At 47.9% G+C, this 21,249-nt stretch overlaps 1 protein-coding gene across 11 annotated transcripts in view; it reads right to left on the minus strand.

Annotated features, from left to right (window-relative positions):
* Positions 1-21,249, minus strand: part of ARAP1 (ArfGAP with RhoGAP domain, ankyrin repeat and PH domain 1) — a 2,533,956-nt gene that overhangs the window by 849,630 nt on the left and 1,663,077 nt on the right. For all 11 annotated transcript variants that reach the window (XM_069640265.1, XM_069640269.1, XM_069640271.1 and 8 more), the window contains one exon: positions 7,670-7,869. In XM_069640265.1, coding sequence (XP_069496366.1) covers positions 7,670-7,869 — 200 coding nt within the window. The remainder of the gene's footprint in view (positions 1-7,669; positions 7,870-21,249) is intronic.

Below are 21,249 nucleotides of genomic sequence, written 5' to 3' on the forward strand. Positions count from 1 at the left end.
CCATTGGCTCGAAAGGTTCAACCTACACGCTCACAGTTTAAGGCACCCAAGGCCCAACAAACCCTGCCCCGGCATACAAATGGAGGACTCAGCCAAGGGCAGGTTAGAACAATCCTTTATTTTCCATAACAGACCGTGATCATACAGGAAAGACGTTTCCAGCAGTCACAGCTCCTGAGCCTGTGTCAGGAGATTTTGTGCCATTCTGACATCACAAATCAGGGCTTGTCCCCAAAAACCTAAGAGCCTGCCTGATTGGGTTATTGGGGTGTTATCACCTATGGCTGACACATATAGATGTTATTCCACTGGCCCTCGCATGTCAGGTGGCTTGCCTGAGCCATCCCCAAAAACCATCTATCACATTGTTGCATGGTTGCAGGATTACCACTGGCCCTTACCCTCTGTCACCCGCCCCTGAATTAGTGTTTCCTGATTGGCTGGAGCTGATTTCCCCAGGCCTGGAACCTTTCTCAGTTCTCAGAGCTCAGTGCACCTTCTGAAGGTGATGAGAAAGACTGTGTTCCCAGGGTTGCAGTCAGTATTACTACTTTGCCTTTGAGAGTGCCTTCAGGGATGCAACATTGTAAAACACTGTATGTATTATTTCCTGTCTGCTTCACTGGGAACTGCTCCTCTTCTCACCATGGGCAAATAGCCATTGTTCGGCTCAGCTGTACCATGTGGGTGAAGACCGCAGAACTGGGATTTCTGCTCTGCAATTAGTGAGGATGTATTCTGTTTTTCTGCAGATGGCTCCTGGTCTCTTAGCTTAGGAATTTTCTGCTCGCCTCTGACCTTGGCTGTGAGCCCGAGCTTGGTGCTTTGTGCACCCTGATTCTGTTTTGACTTCATTCTGAGGCCTGTGGCTTCTTGTAACTCTACTATGGTTATGCTATAATTGCTATAGGCCTTTATTGTGCTATTTATATAGGTTAGTAGAATGTTGGTTCTTCCAGGTTCCTTATGCGATCCTGTAGTTCTACATGGTTAGTTGCAATAAGCTGCTGCAAGCTTGCTCTGCATCTCTTCTTTGCCTTGCATTCTGCGTTTCTGCATTTGGCTAATGAGGAAAATAATAAAAGCTTTCAACAGTATGTATATGTATCTGTCCTCTAGCTACAGAACGGTGTAAGCATGTTCTTCGTGTGTGCTTGTGTGCGTCCATGTAACATCATGCGTGAATGCAAGTCTGCTTCATGGCTAACGTTACTATGTTGTGGTGTCTCTAATGACGTCAGCACCGCAGGATAATTGTCATTAGTTGATCATGTTCATTGGGCGGTTCGATCCACGATCAGTGTTGGGGCACCTGTATCCATGATGACGTTTGCAGGATAGGGTTTGAATGGCGGTCTGAGAGAATATTTCTTTGCATATGTATTTGTCACTGGCCCACCTGGGGCTGTCCAAAGAATGACTGGCATCTTGCATCTCTGGCTCTTCGGGCTGTCATGCTTATGGGGGGTGAAGAGGGGCATTCCAGGGACCCTCTCTTCAGGAGGAATAAGCCTAGACAACTCCTTAAGGTGGCCTTTAACCACCGGATTGGCTGCCGAAAACACATGCTCAGGGGAATTCCTGCAAGCCCCGATGGCTGCCAAAAAGGTGCAGCAAGTATCCACCAGGACTCCAGAAAGAGCCAGGTGTGCTGAAAAAAACAGTGTGTCATGCAAAGAACAGGAGACAGGGTCCAGACCCTTGTCACAAGCCCAATGGCAGAACCTAGTCCATTTGCTCTTATACTGTGACCGAGTCAAAGGCCTCCTGGCCTGGTGAATTATGTCCCAGTTGTCATCTGAAAAGTGAGCGTGCTGAAGCCTCAGCTGATCAGGAACCAGGCCGCCAGGGACAGTTTGTCTGGGTCCAGATGTTCCACTGCTCTGCCCTGCCGAGTCAGGGCCCATTCCCAGATTGAAACAGCCTCCATGCAGAGGAGGGAGTTAGGGGGGAGCCACCCTGCATGGACAGGTAAAACATCAAAGTAGAATTGTCCATCCTGACCAGAACCGACTTGTCCCTGATGAGGGGCAATACGCCTTGAGGGCCAGGCCCACTGCCCTGAGCTCAAGCAGATTGATATGTAGGAGGGCTTCCATCCTGAGACATTGTCCTCCATCAGCCACCAGCGAAGACCGGGCAGCAGGAGCGGGGGCATTGGGATTCTGCCCGACTGAGACCCTGTCATCTGAGCCTAATTGGCCACCAGGTGAAGCTGGCGGCACCGCATCTTGAGGTGGGCATGCTGTACAGTGAGTACGCAGGAGGCCATCAGGCCCAGAATGTGCTGGAACCACCATGCCTAGGTGGTCGAGTTGGCCAGAAAGTGACCCACCGCCTTGCAGAGGGACCTACACATCTCTGGCGTGGGGAACACCCACTGAAGTCCAGTTCCTGAGACAGGCATAACTGTGATTTCCTCTGGTTGAGGGAAAACCCCAGCTGATGAAGGGTATCTGCTAATCTCTGGCAGGAGTGCACTACCCCTTTGGGTGACCCCGCCCTCACTAACCAGTCATCCAGATAAGGGCGTAGATGATGGTCCTCCCAGAGAAGAAGGCCCGCCACTGCATTCATCAACTTCATGAAGACACAAAGGCCATCATTACAACCCTGGCGTTAAGGGGTTAACGGCGCCGTAAAAGGTGGCGGCGCCATTAACCCCTTAACGCCTGATTACGAGGTCCCTTTGCGGGTTGGAGATTTTAACGCCTGCTTTTTGCAGGCGTTAAAAACCAACCCGCAAAGGGACCTTGGTGCTAATTACGGTGCCGCAATTTGCGGCACCGTACTTGGCGCCTTCCCCATTCCCATTGAACCCTATGGGGCAAAAATGGGAATGGGGAAGGGCCATGGCGGCATGGGGAATTACCGCCCCGCCAACCTCGGAATGGTGCGGTAATTCCCCATTCCGCCATGGCGGAGTCAGTAAGTTACCGGCATGGACCATGGTGCTATTAGCACCATGGTCCAACGCCAGGGTCGTAATGAGGGCCAAAGACTGAGTTCAGGCCGAAGGCAGCACCTTGTACTGGAAGTGGTACGGCATAATCGTAAACCGTAGAAACTTCCGATGCAGTTGATATATGGGTACATGCAGGTATGAATCCTTGAGGTCCAGGGAACACATCCAGTCCCCTGCACACAGAGATTCGACTATGTGCACGGGAGTAATCATCTTGAAGCGTTCCAGCAGTAAAGACAGATTTAGAAATGACAGGTCCAGGACTTCCCTCAGGCCAGCCTGGTTGTTTATGGATACTGCAAACATCCTGGAATAGTAACCGTAGCCCCCATCTACAAGAGGAACCGGTTCTATCTCCTGCATCTCTAAGAGCGAAAGGACCTCCCACAAAAGAGCCGGGCTCCTGATCTGACAATGAGGAGGAGAGGATGCTAGAGGCAAAGAGGAAGACTGAAGCCCGTGGAGATTACGAATATGATCCATGGTTTGCTGAAAAGATGCTTCCAGGTGTCATGGAACAGAGCCAAACGGCCCCCCCACGGGCGAGCTATGTTCCCCGACCTTGACATCACTACTTTTTGGTGTCAGAGGCGGTGGAGCGGAAAAACCTGCACAACGTCCTCTGCTGCTTCCTCCTGTTGTCGCTGGGTGACCTCTCAGGTCTTCGTGTACCGCGGTCTGGGAACCCCTTTAAGTCGGAGAAGGAGCAGAGTTTGAACTCAGTCCTACCCTGGGATTGAGGAGAGGATTTCTGACCTGGTTTTGTCAGGATGGCCAAGGACTTGGCAGTTTGAGTGGAGGCTTTCTTCTTCGTTAATTCGCCATCGGTAGATGAATGAAAAAGGTCCACGACCTCAAAGGGCAGATGCAGAATTCGCTCCTGCACATTAGTTGAAAACGTTGTGGCGTGCGTCCACGCTGTCCTTTTCTTCTCGCCCCCCAAGCACAGCCCTGTGCTGGCTGTGCTGATGTGGCCAACCGAGGATTCCATTAAGTCCTGAGCAATGGCCCGGGCATCTGCCAGCCCGGCCTTGAAAGATGCTTGCTTGTCCGAAGGGACGTCGAGCAAAAATTCCCTGAGCTACCCGCCACAGGTTCTTGTTAGCTGCAGCCAAGAGGGCATCCGTGTTAGCCTGCCATAGATGCAGTCTTAAGATGGAGTAACAGTGCTTTCCCAAGGACTCAAGGATCTTGTCCTCCTTGGAGAAGCAACTGGAGGAGGCTCTGTTGGAGGAAGAAGACAAAGACGATGGTTTAGAGTACAACGAAGCCGCAGCCAGCACAGAGGAATGGGGCTGTGGCTGGGAGGCCAGGAGGATTGGCTCCCCGTCCGTCTGCCTAAACATGGTGTCCAACTTCTGGTTCATCAGATCGTTGGCCCTGGGCTTCTTCCAGACCTTCCGCTCCACCGGCAGGACATCCTTCTGGGGGTGAATGAAAGACTGGAACGTTGTGCATTTGCCCAATACCTCTGCTAGCACTACCGACTGCTGGGGGGTTTCCTCGGGAAGAGGGACCTCAAAAACTCTGCCAGGGCCTGAAGGCGATCATGAAAGGCCTTAACCGATGCTGAGGGTTCATCGTCCTGGGCGTCATCGTCGCCATCGTCGTGTCCCCCCCTTTTTTTCCAGAACGAGGGGAAACTGGGCCTTGGGACACAGATGCCAGCAGAGTCCCCCCAAGGTTTGGAGCCGGAGACAGGTCCAACGGCTGTTGAGGGGAAGGCGTTGGTGGTACAGGAGGAGGAGGAGGGGGGTTAGAACAACTAGTGGGGCCTGAACCAGAGGAGGAGCGCAGGAGGCACGGGAGAAGCACCCATAGGAGGGGGCTGAGGTGGAGTCACCTGATGTATGACCTTCTTCAAAATGTCCTTCAGGAGCTTCTTCATCTGAGGGGAACACATGAGGAGGAAGCGCTCGAAGAAGTGGTCCTCACAAGCCTTCTGATCCCTAGGGACCCGGCCCTCCGAGGCACTGGGCCTCCGCTCCTGGTTAAAGCACTGCGGCTCCTGGTCCGTGTAGCCGTACGGCTGTGATGGGTAGATGCAGCCCTGAGGGGACCGAAAACCTGTACCATAGGATCTGCTGTCGCTTCCAAAGGAAAGGGGGCTGGGATCATCCTGCAAAGCCCATTTGATGGGCGAAAGCACTGGCAGCCCCTGAGCTGCATCCAAGATGGCCGCCTGCCTGGCAGGCCCCGCCACGTGCCGCTTCGCCATTTTGAAGACTTGCGCCACGCCGTGGGTTGGAAGAACGCAAAGGCCCTAAGCCAAGAGAGGCCTCAGACACGAGAGGATACAGCTTAGGTCTTGCACCTGAAGCAGGAGGCGTCGACCTCAGAGATGCCTCTGATAGGTGCTGACCCCTCAGACAGCCAGCCGGTAGTCGTAACGCCCTGATTCATAGCTTTCGAGCGAGCTACGGTAGGCTGGGAGCCCTCGGCAACTGTGCCGGTATCCGTGGTGGATCTAGCAAAGGGCAGACTCTTGGAGGTGGCACTCGACGATCCTTTACCCTAATCGTCCTTCTGAGGACAGTCTGTTAGGGCCCCTGAGCCTCTCAGCTTAGGAGCCAGTAGCCTGTAAGGCCTCAGTTCCGACCCTGTAAAAGCCCCCGGTCCCCTGGGCTTGGAGCCGGTATCCCTAGAGGCCGCGGGCCTACCAGAACCTGTATACGAGGAACCCTGATCCATGGGAACCACGAGAAGGAGTTGCCACACAGTGGAGCGGTGCTGAACAAAGGGCCTACCTTGTCTTGACAAGAGGTCCTGGAGACGAAGTCCTTAAAGTGGGACGGAGGAGAAGTATGGAAGATCTCCCTCCACTACGACAAACGATTCGTCAATGCCCTGTGACCGAGAGCGTTGCAGGCCGAACATGAGTCTCAGCAGTGGTCAGGTCCCAACTTAAGCACTCAAGACAGAGTGCATGGGGTTCTGAGGCCGGGAACGAACGGTCACAGGACGCACAACCCTGTGAAGCCTCCTCCGGTCAACATGAGCCGGGGGAGGCAACGCACCAAAGGGAAGTGAAACAAGGAATGAAAAAACAAACAAGGAGCAAGCGGAAAGCTAAAAAGAAGTCTCTGCGCTGCCTGCCAGGTCCGACACCATCCATGCAGAAAAAGGGACTGTGGTGAGGTACCAGAGGGCGGGCCTCGGCGGGGTGTTCCCACGCCTGAGGTCATGCCCCTGTGTACTATACGAAATTTAGAGGGGAAGCTACATTTTCTGCTGCAAAAGGTTCTGATACCGTCCCCAGCTTGGGGATGCCCACAAGGATGGAGGAAAGGGGACGGCAGAATAGAATAGAGTCGACGTTTGAAGAGTGTCAGGGAGAGGCAGGTGTGGAACAAGCCGAGGAAGGCAGGACAAAAAGAAAAATCTCAATGGGGTTGGCTGCCAAGAACAGATGTGGGATTGTCCCAGCAGAGCTGCCAGCATTATTCATGTTGTGATTGGCTTCAGGGTTCGTGGAGGCTTCTAATGCAGATTCAGACCATAATATGCTTGGAATGAGGTATAATATTTCTGTATCATGCCATATGTGTAGTGGCCTACAAGAAGACTAAACAGTTTGCACCCGAAGTAATGGGATAAGAGAATTAATAATAATATTTATATTGCGAACACCACACACTAAACTATAGCTTGGGGAGTGAGGATATATTTGCAGGCCCTTTCCATTTAATTTGACTTTCTCTAAAGTTTCTGAACTCTGGGTGCCAACACATTTAAGTCATAAAGGAATTCACCAGTAATCCACGGCAGTGATTAAAGCAGCACTGACATTCCAAATGAAAGCAAATCTCTGGATTTTAAATTCTGCTTGAAGGTGGCCACTTAAGTTGCCGAGACAGCTAACGAGGTTAGAGTGCCCCTGGCAGAGCTCTCTGCTATCTGGGGACTACAGGTTTGAATCCTGCTGGTGGACTATTTTGTACTCTCACTGTTCTGAGGTTCAATTAACCATTAGAATATCTATATTATTAATGGGAAGCCGTAAATTGTTCTAAGCACACAATAATATTAATGTATGCCCACGGCAGTCACACACACACACACACAACATGGTGCCCTTTCATTCTCTGTTTTGACCAGTAAGCAGAATCGGACAAAACGACATCATGTGAAGAGACATCGTCCCACCATCAAACGCTAGATTACTTTTGTTCTCATTACTCCTGAAGGGGGAGCAATATAAAAAATAAAAATTGAGAAAGAATCGAATCCCTTTTTGTGTGCACCATGCCATTTTAATGACCTCACTGCGCGTGATATTCTTTGTGCATACTTATCATCAGGCGCCATGCTCGTTAATTTCCTTATTTCAATATTTTGGGCGTTTAGAGATTGAAATGTTTTGGGAATGTTGGATTATTCCGGACGTCACAATACGTTACAGTGCAACGTCTTCTCTCTCTTGCAACCTTTTCCCTAGCAAATCCTAATCTCACAGTCCTCGGAGGATCATAGATGTGCTGATTTTGAGTCACTGGGATGGGGTAAGAGGAAGAAATGATGCTTTGCGGTTCCCGGGCGACTGTCACACGAGTTGCGAGCGGCGAGTCATGAAGAAATGTACTCTGTCCCCCCGTTTTACACACAAGGCTTGGTTTAATCCTCTCCCAGTCTGAAAGTGCTGGGCCCACTGGGGAGAGGAAAGGGAAGGGGTTCGTTCGCCACATAGAAGAGCAAAGTAAATACCTGCACATGTCTTGCAGAAAACCACACAAAGATTGACAGAAGCCCATTCTGGATTCGGGGCACCACAGTCTGCACATTGCCGGTTTGCCGCCAGAGACCAGATCTTCTCCGCCACCTCCCAGTTGGAAAGTGCCTCGGCAATGGACTGCTGCATGGCTTCTACCCACTCCTCCTTTTCCGTGTCCGAGTCTGCCGTGAAGCTGCAAGATAAGGTGGAGAACTGTCAGAATGGAATGGAAAAACACTGCAACACAAGTAGCAACAATCCCGCGAGTCTCCAAGGTCCTCACTCCACACGTGACGGGCAGGGAAAAGAAACACGGAACAAGGGTTTCTACGTTTCCCCAAGTCCCGCTAACTCTCCTGGGTGGAAAGGACTGGTGGGCGGGTGGGGGTCTGGGGAATCCACAACAATGCAGGAACTCTGGGGACTCGCACATCCAGGCAGAAACAAGCATGTTACTCTGTCTTCCTCTTCCTACACGACCTACATAACCAGCAAATGTGCTACAGGCTACTGCTGTTCCCCTCCCAATCGTTTTGCCGGTCTTCCTTTTCAACACAGCAGACCCAAGTCTAGCTTCCCCTGGTGTGGCACCAGAACGCACTCGGGCCCAGCCTCGGCGCCTAAAGACCACTTCAGTGGTATGTGGCATAGCTCAAATGACTACTTACTCCCTTACATGCAGGAAAGCAGCAGCCTGGCTCCCTAAACGGTACTTCCATGAAGAACATGCCGACACTGGAAAGGCCATGAAGGTGCTGCACATAGAGAGGAAAAGTTGTGCTACCCTGTTCCTGCCATAATCCTCTAAAAAACTCTATTTGCAAGGCCTTCTCTTTCTCAAAATGGGTGTTTATTATGGTGTATGTACCCATACCGTGCTCCCCCCTACAAACATGACATGAAAAAAGCAGCGAAATGAGGAGAAAGGGCTGCGAGGAGGTGGGCAGATATGGGTAGGATGAACTGAACATTTGCCATATGCTCTTTATTACATGCACCTTAGCATTACAGATACATTTCTAAGGACATTTCGCGCCTTGAAACACTTGTGTATAGGCGCGTTATAAATGCCATATCATATCAGGTATGTAGTGACTCTTTGTTACAAGTCAATGCAGTGTGAATTCACAAGAGATTCCCCTGTTAATGCCATTCCCTTAGATGCTGTCAGGCTATTTTCCAGAGGCTCCCATCCAACAGCAAAACACGCATTGGCAACGCTAACAGTTTGGGCTTGTCAGTAAGGCTTGAATAGGCAGTTGCTATGCACGGGTGTAGACGCACTACCTAGACATAAAATCGCAAAAGCTAGAAAATGGAGCGATTACCTGAGCATATAATGTCAATACCGAACAAATGCTCATCTAATACCTCAAGCCAAAACTGTTGGCATTGTCTCTGCTTGTTTTCAACAGGATTTCAGTGCATGGAAGAGATATAAGTCAAGTGGCTGAGGGCACGCTTGGTTAAGACTTTTGTATTACACCAGTAGCCTTTACAGCTGCAATTAAGCCATTTACTCTCAGCAGGCTGATTAGAACAAACACTGGCAAACTAAAGTTTGATGATTCTTCTGGACAGAACTGGCTCAAATAGACCCCAAGGGATGTGTTTGGGAAGGGAAAGGTAGTGGGTGGGAATGGCCATAGGAATTAGCATGGCTGTGGGCCATCAATGGATGGGTAAATAAAAAAAGAAGACCCACAAACTGAGTGTCCCTCTTCATATGCCATCTCTTTCCTACCGGTACGCCAATGCAATGGTTTTGGTTTATAGGTGGTACTGAAGCAAAAAACGGAGACTGTGTCAAGGGAGCATGAACTGCAACTAGATGTCTGCAAACTCTCCCATTATAGCCGTCATGCAAATCCATTGGTTGACTTCTTTTCTGAGATAGTGGCTCTTAATCAGTATTGCCTTGGATAATTGCACATTTTGGAAAAGTATTATGCATGCAATTCGTGCATGATTGACTTAGGTCTCATTAGTGCCGAAGTCCAAGGGATTCTGTCTGTGAGGGCCTCGTTTCGAGTGGGTCGTGAAATCAAGTCAAGAGTGATTCTTAATCTTTAATGTAACCCCACGTGTTTAAGCTTATCTTTGTTTTTAGATTATCTATTCTGCTTCTGAAGGTGAATTTTGTGTATGGACACGGAGGTCTATTATTGGCTGGAGATTTAAATTCTCATTGCTTAACGATTGGAAGTTTTTTGGGTAGGAAGCACATGAGCAGAAGTTATCTTGAAAGATGATTGATTTTCTTTTCAGACTGGAATTTACAAATTACGAATGGTCACATCAGCTGGGACCTGGTCCCTGCTAGAACTTGGAAGAACAGGCTAGCAGGATCCATAATTGACTATCTGGTTCTAACAGATTACTTGTTCAGTCAGTGTGAACATTTCACAATTAGCGAGCTGGGTTCTAGTGATCATAACCTGCTAACAGCATCCTTTCAATTGGGAATACAGGCAGCGGTGAGGAATTCCAATTCTGGGAACAACAGAGTAGTTCAATTCAGTAGATGGGGCCGCACAGTGAATAGAAAATATCGAGTGCAATAAGCCTGAGTGCAGACTCTGATCTTGAAAGGTACTGTGCTCCAAAACATTTTGTAGAATTTTTGTGGTACCCACCCCATGCAATAGTAAAAGATGGCCAACGAATTAGCAGTCATAAGCACTTTTTTCATGAGGAGATATCTTTACGGAAAAGAGAACTAATAAAATCTATTCAGGCTCTTAAGAATTCAACGGTTGAGAGTTGTTGCACAATTATTTTCTTCAAGAGGAGAAAATCCTCTTGAAGAAAATAATTATGCAACGACTACAAAACTTGGTCTAGGAGCCACAAATATTTGCACAGTTCCCGTGATGGCCAGATGATGCTAGAGGGGGTTGGCTCAGAGATTTCCAGAAACCTCTGATTGACGATTAGCCAACACCAGACCTCTCAAGGCCACCTCCTAGGTAATGCAGTGTCAGAGATTGCATGGAATAATTACTTCGGGAATTTGTTTATGGAGTTCAATACTGTTTAAATAGAGAAAGTTAATCATGTTTTGTGGCAATTATATCTAGCTCAGGGCAGGCGCTCATAGACAATCTAATAATCAAGGCTTCTGGCTCAAGCCCTGCAGGTCCCAATGGGCTGACCAATCAGACCCTTAACAGTGATGTTGTGGTATGGGCTCAATGATGCTTGTATTTTAGGGTATACTGGCAGCCCGGTGCTGTCTCGCCTCTTGGAAGCAGGCAATTATTATTGCCATATACAAGAAGGGCGATCGGGCGGAACTAGTTAATTACCGCCCTATCGCCCTTCTTGATGCCGATAGTAAATCTCAGGCATGATTCTGCGAGAGCTGGGGATTGGATTGCTGAAGAAGGTATTCTATCTAAAGATCAAATTGACTTTCGCAAGGGCCTTTCCACGTCATTGAATGGTCTGATATTGAGTATTGTGTCTGATAAGTCCTGCTCAAATGTTGGTCCTATTTTATATGGAGCATGGATTGACCTGTCAAAGGCCTTTGATATGATTAACAGAGGTTGTTTGTGGCTTAAATTAAAGTATTGGGGGATGCCGGAAGGTCTACTTTGGATTATTATACATCAACATGAAAACACCATGATACAAATAAGATTGGACGCACAAGGCCATCTGTCTTTGCAGATACCCAGAGAGAGAGAGGGCGAGGCAGGGTTGCATACTCACTCCCTACCTCTTTAACCTCTATTTAGCATACCTAGCAGAAACACTTAATACTCACGCATTAGCCAGCTCTAAAATCTGTTCAGAGTCAATCAATTGGCTGGCTTATGCAGAGGATATAGTCCTGCTAGACTATACGGCCAACGGCCTCCAACGTCTATTGACTCCCTTTGACGATACGCTTCAAATATGATTTACAAATCAACAATGCCAAATCAAACATTATAGCCTTTTGCAATACTTGATTTATTTATTGTTTGCTTGTTAAGCTCTTATGCAATAAGAAAATACTGTTTCAAAGCGTCCGCAGGGAGGGAGCAAGCATGGGAATAACAATAAAAACACAATATTTAAGAGCAGAGGGGGGCAAAAAAGGTAGGAGGGACAAACCTGCTATGCCTTGTGAGTATTCAGAATGTGCAAGTGCAGCAAGGGAGAGGGAAGAGGGGGGTAAGTGCTGGGGAGTCCGAGCTCATGGGTGAACCACAGATGAAGTGTTAGGAATGTTGAGTGCTACACAGACTGGAGCCGCACGAGGAGTAAGTGCGAACCTCCATGGCGGAGGGTGTGCAGATGCAAGTGCTGTGAGTAGGCAGGTGCCAGATGAAGATTGTATATTCTTTTTTCAGATTCTCCTTTCTCCCGATGATAAAGTTTTATAGAGGGAAAGTTACACCAGCCATTTTATACGGCATGGAAATTGAGCCTCGTGTCCGGAAGGTCAATTGGGTGAAAATCGAAGGTAACATATGGTAGAAGGTTTTAACTCTTCCAGCATCTCTCCTCATTGCCCGTTTACGATATGAGCTGGGTTTACAATCTTTAAGAGCATATTTGGACTCAAAGGTAGTTTCACTCTACAGATTAATACTAAATCTTCTGAGGAACTCACTATATGAAGACGTGGGAGCTCTTCTGAGGCAAGGTAATTGTAAGGTACTTGCTGGTCTGAAGGCTGATGCTTTAAAAATGTTGATTACCTGTGAAGTAATTGAGGTGGATTTGAGAACGAATCTGAACAAAGTAAAAAAGTCCTTAATGACAGTGGATTGGATTCTAACTAGAGCTGATATCAGTAAAATGATGATCTTTAAATCATTCCCGATTATGGATAAACCAAGAGGGTCAGTTCCTTCCTATGTGCTACGTTTTCCAAATTCAAGCTGGAGAACGGAATTCTTAAAAGTTTGACTCAATTTAGTATGGACAAGAGAAATCTTGAGAATCCGTAATAAACTGCAATATCAGGATGGTTACTGTAACCTCTGCGGGGAAATGCAAACTCACAATCTGAGACATATAATGTCAAAATGTTGGGCTACTAAGATTCTGAGAGCCAAGTATTTCTCCTGATTTGTTGCCAATATTGAGTGGATAAACACCCGGGCCTTTTGGAGAAGATTGTCAGCAGGCCATGAGACTTTTTTGACTTCGGAAACTTTGAAGTTGTTGATTGAATTGGGTTTTATCAAACTGTAAAAAAATGTATTTGATGAAATCTTGATGTAATTGTGTTTATATGCAATTGTGTCTCAATTTTGACTTTAACTGACCTGTATTCTAATGTGAAAAGTCGAATTTTCGGCTAAACACAATAAAAAAATAAACATGATGTTACAGATGTAATGAACACTACATCTGACACAACACTCCAGATATGTTTCAAGTTGTTTATTTCCCTGTTGAGGTTCGGAGGGTTTTGGAGTGATAACCCACCCCCCAAACACTACTGTATGTATTCTCTTTGCTTTAACGAAAGTCTGCAGTTTCAAACAAAAATCTTTGGGGCCTAGCAAAGGTTTGTGGATGTAAACGAACGTTTCTATGGCTTATACTCCTCATTCTGGGAATCACTTGACAGGATTATTCTCCCTGTCACTCAACCCCCACACTTACTGCTTGGCTCCTTGGTCAATCGATTCAGACGCTCTATTTGTAGTCCTCACTTCTTGAGTGATCCCTTTTCCTGGATCTCACAGCCTGCATGAGCTTGAATGTTGGGCTTTGTTAGCCTTGGGCAGTGCAACATCATCTTTCACCGAGAGGATGGCCATTTGCTTTCCTATAGGTTGTGTTTTCTTATCTTTGAAACCTACTTGCCTTAAGGTCATGGCTCAAATGTCCAACATCCTGTTCTTGTCTTCTTCCTCGACAAGTTACAATGGTCTTGTGCCTAACAAGGTGACCTCTGCTACTCCTAATTCTGCTCTTGTCTATGTCTCCTTTCCACCCGCTCGACTCTCTGCAATGTGCACGGACCTACATCTCTCCTCTACTTATACCCCTCAGAAGTAGGGTGTGTCTGCTCCTCTCTTACTTTACTCTGGTCTTACCTCTGATGATCTCTAAACGCCTTCTCCTAATCAACACTTTCTCCAACCTCCTCCTTGACATACTCATCTGTCTACCCCGAGATGTCTCCTCCAAACACATCCTGAATACACTCCTTCTCGACTATCCTTTCAAACTCCTCCTTAATACTCTATTGCATACTCATCCTGCTCTCCTGTAATCTCACCTCTAACCACATCTCTCTGTATCCCTTATTTTCCCCTTTAATATCTTCTAAAACAACATTTCTCTGTCTCCTTCTCCCATTTCCAGATGTGCATCATTTTCTCCTCTCCTGTGCTTTCACTCTCCTCCTCTCACATCCTGGTATTCCTCCTCTCCTCTGCTGGTTTGCAGGAAATGGGTTTAGCCCAAGGCCATTCATAACTTTATTTCGGCTAAAAGTCATACAAGTTTTACAAATACGACATCCAATAATATACAATTATATTGTGAGAAGCCCTGTTGTGATAAGGGCTGTTGAGACTGCGAGGCTGTGCTCCTAGATTTGTTCGTGCTGTTTGAAAAAAGTGAATTCTGCTGCTAATTCTTCTACATGCTGAAGCCACTCCCACAGTTCCCAGCATTCCACTTGAACTAACGTGATCGCGCCATTGCGCGCGCATGCTTTTGTGAGAAGCCCTGTTGTGATAAGGGCTGTTGAGGCTGTGAGGCTGTGCTCCTGGATTTTTTTCGTGCTCTTTGAAAAAAGTTAATTCTGCTGGTATGCTCTCCACCAAGCTACAACAATTGGACATGACTATCTGTCTCTGGAGAAAGTAACAACTTTTTTCTTTACGGTTTGTTTTTGCTGTTTAGCTAATTCTTCTAAGTGCTCAAGCCACTCCCACACTTCCCAGCATTCCATTTGAACTAAGGTGATTGCGCCATTGCGCGTGCTATTGTGAGAAGCCCTGTTGTGATAAAGGCTGTTTAGGGCTGTGGTGGGCAGGTGAGCACGACCCCGTGTTATATGTGGTTCAACTTAACAGTTTAATATATGCGTGACTGTTTGAAATCGGTTGAAGCAACCACGAGGTATCACTGAGCTGTTTAGTTGCTGCCTTTGGTTTCACATATTAGTGCTCGCATGCTGCATCATTTATACACCTTAAAGACTAATAGCCTTCGAAATTGAAACTCTTAGACTTGTGCAACGTCTAAAATGCAGCTTAAGGCGAAACATATTTGTAGTAGGCTGAAAAGACCGGCGGCTGTAGCTTCCACTAAAGCGTGCTCAGAAATCTGCTCCTTTTATCCGGCGGGTGCAGGCAATGTACTTTTGGATGAGGTGGACAAGAACACTGTAGTTGCTACAGACACAAATGTCCTCCTACAGGGCTGCACACATACATCCGTAACAGTGGTGTCTGTGTCTCCAATGCCTGTCCTGGAAACATATGGCACCACTCCAATTTCTCCATTACCGGAGCAAGTTGCGCCGGCAGTGACTTCAGGTTTTAGTATACTGCTGCTCAAAACCGCAATTATTGGTCTGGTTATGGATGATCAAGTTGAGAATGACTCTCTAGTAACAAATAAAAGTCCTATTGTGATACCTGATTGCGATTTACGCAGTCCTGTAAAAAATGTAGCAGCTGCTAATATTAACCACACACTAGTGAATGAGAGAACTGTTAAAGAAGTAACTGGTGACACCAATTGTACGCACTATTCCACACTTTCACAATCTCCAATTATGTTGCCAGCTACTGTTCCTATTTCTTCAACTTTGTCAATTACGTTCTCGGATCATTCACCATTGAGAGGATCTAATAAGAACAGATCCCTTGTGGTAACTCCAGCTGTTGATGTGATATTGCAGCCTACTTTAGTGGCCATGAATTTGGCGCTCACTTCAATGCTTAAACTATATGAGCCCATTGATGTAAAGTTGCAATCACATACAGCTACACTTCATACCATATCTAAGGAACAACTAGAGACTAATGTAATCCTAAATAAGCTCTTTACACAAATACAATAATCGCAAGTAATGTCTGGGGGCTGTCGAAAACTGGTATTGTTACCCCTTATTTCAGCCTGCCCTAAACTGAGAGGAAATGACATGACTACAGTAAACCCTGTGATACCTGGCCTCTCCCACGATTCTGCGATGATTTGTAAGTGTACCCAATTTGTAAATGAGCATGACTATCGGATGGCAATGACAGTGTTAGTGTGTCTACCACTAATGCACTTATTCCTACAGCCTTGAAGACAGTAGGACCAGTGGTGGATTTTGACATTTTTTCTAAAGCTGCTAACACAACACAGAAGCGAAATAAGGTCTTAGTACCTGTGAAAAAGACTAAAAACATCAAGAATCCCTCTGCATCTAAATCATTTATTAAAAGTTTACCCCGACCTAACAAACAAATGATAGATGCAAGTGCTGCTATAAGTAAGAAACACTTGATCACTAAGAAAAATGGCAAACAAAATCAAAAAAGGGAATTTACCTCCAGCAATCGACTCTGCACCTCGTGAGCCACTGGATGAAATTCTCGAGGCTATACAAACAAATGACACACATACAAGCAAAGATTTGAATGAAGTAAGGGTCTTACCAGATGTAACTCAACCATTAGTGCTACCTAATCAGTTTATTACTCAAACATCGAAATTACATGAAAAAAGGCTTGCCGTTATGGAAAAACTAATGTTTCACTTTTTTTCTGGCCCTGGAACTGCTCATCAACCAAAAGACAATGTAATTATGTCTGTTTCACAAGGTCAATCTAGTGTACATCTCCAAGATGCAATGAGGTCGGAGAGAAACCAGTTTACACTTACTATAAGTGAGAAGTAAAAAACCCACTTTGAGCATAACACTAAATCGATGCTAAACGCTTGTCAATCTTCTAAACCTCCTCCTTTACATCCACTAATAATACAGTGCGGACATGATCTAAATCAGAGATATGGTCTCAATAGGACCTCTGTTTTGAACATTCTAACTGATGTTTTCTCTTTGGAGGATATAACAACCACAGATATAGACCGGGTTGATTTTCTACATGAAAATGATTTAACGAGCGCTAGATTATGGATTCGATCTGGGGCCATTTTAAACCTTATATGGCAGGCTAAGAATGATATCTACAGTTTGGGATTCACATTGATTTATGAATCATATGAAAATTATAACATCATGGTGGACAAAGTCACAGGAACCTTGACACCAAAGTTGCAACTTTCAACTGGAAACATCAATAAAAAAAGATATTGCACATCCTCTAACTAGAGCTTATCAAAGTCGAGTGAATCCCCAACAATGATGTACTGAGAATTCTTAGCCCCTAAGATCAGACTCCAGTACGGCACTATCTCTCTTATCATGGAATCTGTGGACATAGCCATCTTTTTAATAACATTTCGAGTGGTTTAGATGACTTTGACATAATAGCATTGCAGGAGACGTGGTTAGACACACCATAACCACTTGTTACTTATCAACCCGGCCACAAGTCCTGTGAAAGGTCGACCAATGGCTGGACTACTTGTGGCAGTTAAAAACTCTCCTAATCCTTTTATTCAATTGGATAAAATTGAAGTGTCATCATACATCATTGCGTTTGTAAATCATCTGGCAATCACAGAGGACCTATTTTTTGAATCAATGCATTCAATTATGTATTTGATTATGGTTGACACGTCTATTACATCTATATTCATTGTGGGTGACCTTAATTTACATGATTTACCTAACACAAAATCATCCCACAATGAAACTGAACGTAAATGGTCTGAATTCATGGCAGATAGACAAATGTTACTCCGAAATAGTGCAGTTGAAGGAGATCTACCTGCTCAGTCAACTTGGCAAAGGCTACCACAACATGCAATTTTGGACTATATCTATGTAGATCGAAATGGGGCGTGGCTTGATGGCTACGTGAGAGGACGCTCCTTGGAGGAGCTCCCGATGATCTGATTTTGATCCTGGGAAGAAGTGATGGTTTTCGGCGGACTTTCGAGCCCACGGTGCATCCAAGGGTGCATGAAAGTGGGGGGCACATGGTGAGTGCCCTCCCCGCCAGCGAGACTGCATATCCACAGAACTAGACTTGGAAGGTGGCGGTCGCGCAGTGGAAGGGCAGCACCCAAGATGGCCGCCCGTGGACAAAGGGCCATAAATGGTCCGTGGAGCTGAGGAAGACAAAGCCGGCCGGAGCGGGGGCGAGCCCAACCAGAGGGAAGCGTCGCATGCGTCTCTGGTCGGTGGCAAGGACATAAGCGCAGGCCCCCACTGAGGAGGCCCTGGATCGTGGCGTGCCAGCAGAGCGAACCCGAGTTTAGCAGAGCCTTGCTGTGAAGGGGTTGCAGCGCCGGAGACACAGCTGGGTGTGTGTGCCCAACCGACGCAGCAGGATGTCCTCCAAGGCGGTGCGACCCCGGATCAAGCAGCCCACAATGGAGGCCTACGCTAGGTCGCCCCCGGGCGCGGAAGGGGGCAAGAGCAAAGAAGCCCTTGCGGCGGCGACAGACCCACCGGGTACTATCCAGGAGGTGCTGGCAGCAATTGCTGACTTGAAGGTGGCTTGGGAGACGAAGTTGGGCCTGGCCATGAAAGAGCTGCAGGAGGGCCTAGACCCGAAGATCGTAGCGGTCCGAGAAGAGGTGAACCTGTTGCGTCAGGATGTGCGAACGATCGCGGAGCGCACTGGGGAACTGGAGAAGGAGTTGGCCCCGACCACGGAGGTGTGCAATGCACATGCTAAGGAGCTTCATGCCCTCGTGCAACGAGTGGGCAATCTGGAGGACAGAGCAGAGCAGGCAGAGGGGCGCGCCAGGCGCAACAACATTCGCAGAGTGGGTGTTCCGGAGGGAATGGAAGGATCGAACCCCACGGAATACGTTGAAACCATGCTCTTGCAGGAGATTACAGGCGGGGAGCTGACCCAGGGGTTCGTGGTTGAAAGGGCCCATAGGGCCCTGACCAGGAGACCGGCCCCAGGAGCCCCCCCGCGGCCGTTGATCGCGAAGATCTTGAACTATCGTGACCGCGAAAAGATTCTCGAATTTTTCCGAAAAGGAGGTACGATAGAAAGGGGGTCAGTGAAAATAACGGCGTATCCGGACTATACGCTGCTCGTACAGCGGAGTCGAATGAACTTTGGAACAGTGAAAAGGAGGCTTAGAGAAGCAGGCCATCGCTACATGTTGCTCTACCCCGCTAGGTTAAAGGTGTTTTATAAGAAAAGATCCCTCTTCTTTCATATGCCGACCGAAGCGATGGAGTGGCTGGATATGCAGGGTCGACCTCAGGAATCGGATGGCCAGACAGAAGCGGCTGGAGATAAGTAGCACGCTGCAGAGGCACCCGTGAGGCCATAGTTACGACATTGGGACTGGAATATAGTACGATATTGTGCTTGTGGGGTGGAAGTCATGGTATCTGCCGGCGGGTCCTATTGAATGCACTTCTCCCAAATAGATGACTGGGAGCTCCTGGGGAGCACCCTCTGTGCCCAATAGTAGTACACTTAGTTAGGTCACTGTTAGATAGGTGACAGCCCACGGGGTCCTTGTCCTCGGATACGAGACAGGTCCAGACGTGGGTAGGCCTGAGATCCAGGGATGGAGCTGGGCTATTGTTGGGGGTTGGCGGGGAAGGGGGAGGTGGGAGTTGTGTGCAGTGGTGTGAAGTTGGGGGTGGAGGAGGGTGTTGTTTGTGAATAGAAGGGAGAGAGCCAGGAAACGAACTAGCACGGGGAGCATTATGGGAAGGGATGGGATGGGGACAGTCCGACCAGATGGCATCGGGTAATCTCAGAATTGTGACTTGGAATGTACGGGGCCTTAACAGCTACCTGAAACGTAATAAAGTGATGTTGTATTTAAAGAGGATGCGTGTAGACATAGACCTGCTGCAGGAGACCCACCTTACTAGGGAAAGGCTGGAGGTGGTCAGGAGAAAATGGAAGGGCAATGTTGTGGGGGCGGCGTGCTCGGCATACACCAGAGGGGTCATTACTTGGGTGGCGCCTCATGTGCCGTTTCGGGTGCTTGATTCTACGGTGGACCCGGAGGGTAGAATGGTGGTGGTGACGGGTCTCCTGGAAAACAGGGAAGTGCATATAATAAATTTGTACGCCCCCAATAACGACACAGCGGCTTACTTTAGGACCCTCTACAGTAAACTTGGCCCCCTGGCAAGGGGCACGGTAGTGTGGGGGGGGGGGACTTCAACTGTACCGTGAATCCCAGAATGGACAGGTCCAAGGACAGGGTAGGGAAAACGGCACCGGCGGCCAAAGCGCTGGGCACCTTACTGAAAGACCTAGGCCTACAGGATGAGTGGAGAAGGCTGCATCCCACGGATAGGCAGTATTCACACTTCGCAGCGCCACATGACTTGCACACAAGGTTGGACTACATGTTTGTGACAGCCAAGATAGTGAGAGACATAGAGGGAGCGGAATACAAGGCCCGAGTACTATCTGACCACTCGCCCTTGGTGGTGGACTGGAGACACTAGGCCCCGAGACCGCGGATCCCTACATAGATACTCAGGACCGAGGCTCTGCATGACGAGGGGTTTCGGGAGGGCCTGAGGGATGCCATCGAAGAATACTTTGATATAAATACGGGAAGCGTCAGCTCTGTGGGCACACTGTGGTAAGCGTTTAAGGTGGTGGTGCGCGGGGTAGCATTTTCCCGAAGTTAAGGGGCTACAGGGGGGTATTGAAAGGGAACTCCAAGAGGCGGAAAGGGAGCTAGAGGAGCTCACGCGTTGCGAGAGCACCGCTCATGATAACAGAACCAAAGTAAAGGAGCTACAGTTGTCCTGCAGCGCACTCTGGGATAGGCTATGCAGACTAAATTACAGGAAATATACGGAGAGGATACACGCAGGGGGCGACAAGCCGGGCAGACTGCTGGCCTGGCTGTATAAGAATGAGACCCCCCGCTCGGTGATCAGTGAGATCAAGGATGAGAGAGGTGGCATATGCAACACTCAGAAAGAGGTAAATGAGGAGTTCCTTAAGTTTTACAGACACTTGTATGAGGACACGGGGGAGGATATGTGTCAATACATACTGGACACATTGGACGACATAGAACTGCCCACCCTGGATGACCTAGAACGCACGGAGTTAGACGCACCCGTCACCTCGGATGAGCTGGAGGTAGTGATTCAGAATTTGCCAACTTGCAAGGCGCCTGGTTCGGATGGGCTGCCTAGTGAGTTCTACAAAACATACAAGCAAGAGCTGCTTCAGCCACTGCTTGCCACCTTCAACGAGGCCTATGAGCAGGGGGAACTCCCATTGTCCCTCCGCGAGGCTGTGATCATCCCACTCTTGAAACCGGGCAAGCCGGCCGTAGAGTGCGGGTCTTACAGACCGTTGTCCATGCTTAACCAGGACAGCAAAATACTTACGGCTTTGCTGGCCAATAGACTGAAGAAGGTGATTGGGAAACTGATACACCCAGATCAGACGGGATATGTTCCAGGCAGGAACATCACCGATAACCACAGGAGGCTACACCATATCATTGACCAAACTGAGGAGGACAC

This window comes from Ambystoma mexicanum, chromosome 7q (genome assembly GCF_040938575.1).
Source record: "Ambystoma mexicanum isolate Mex_15411 chromosome 7q, UKY_AmexF1_1, whole genome shotgun sequence".
NCBI classification, from domain to species: domain Eukaryota; kingdom Metazoa; phylum Chordata; class Amphibia; order Caudata; family Ambystomatidae; genus Ambystoma; species Ambystoma mexicanum.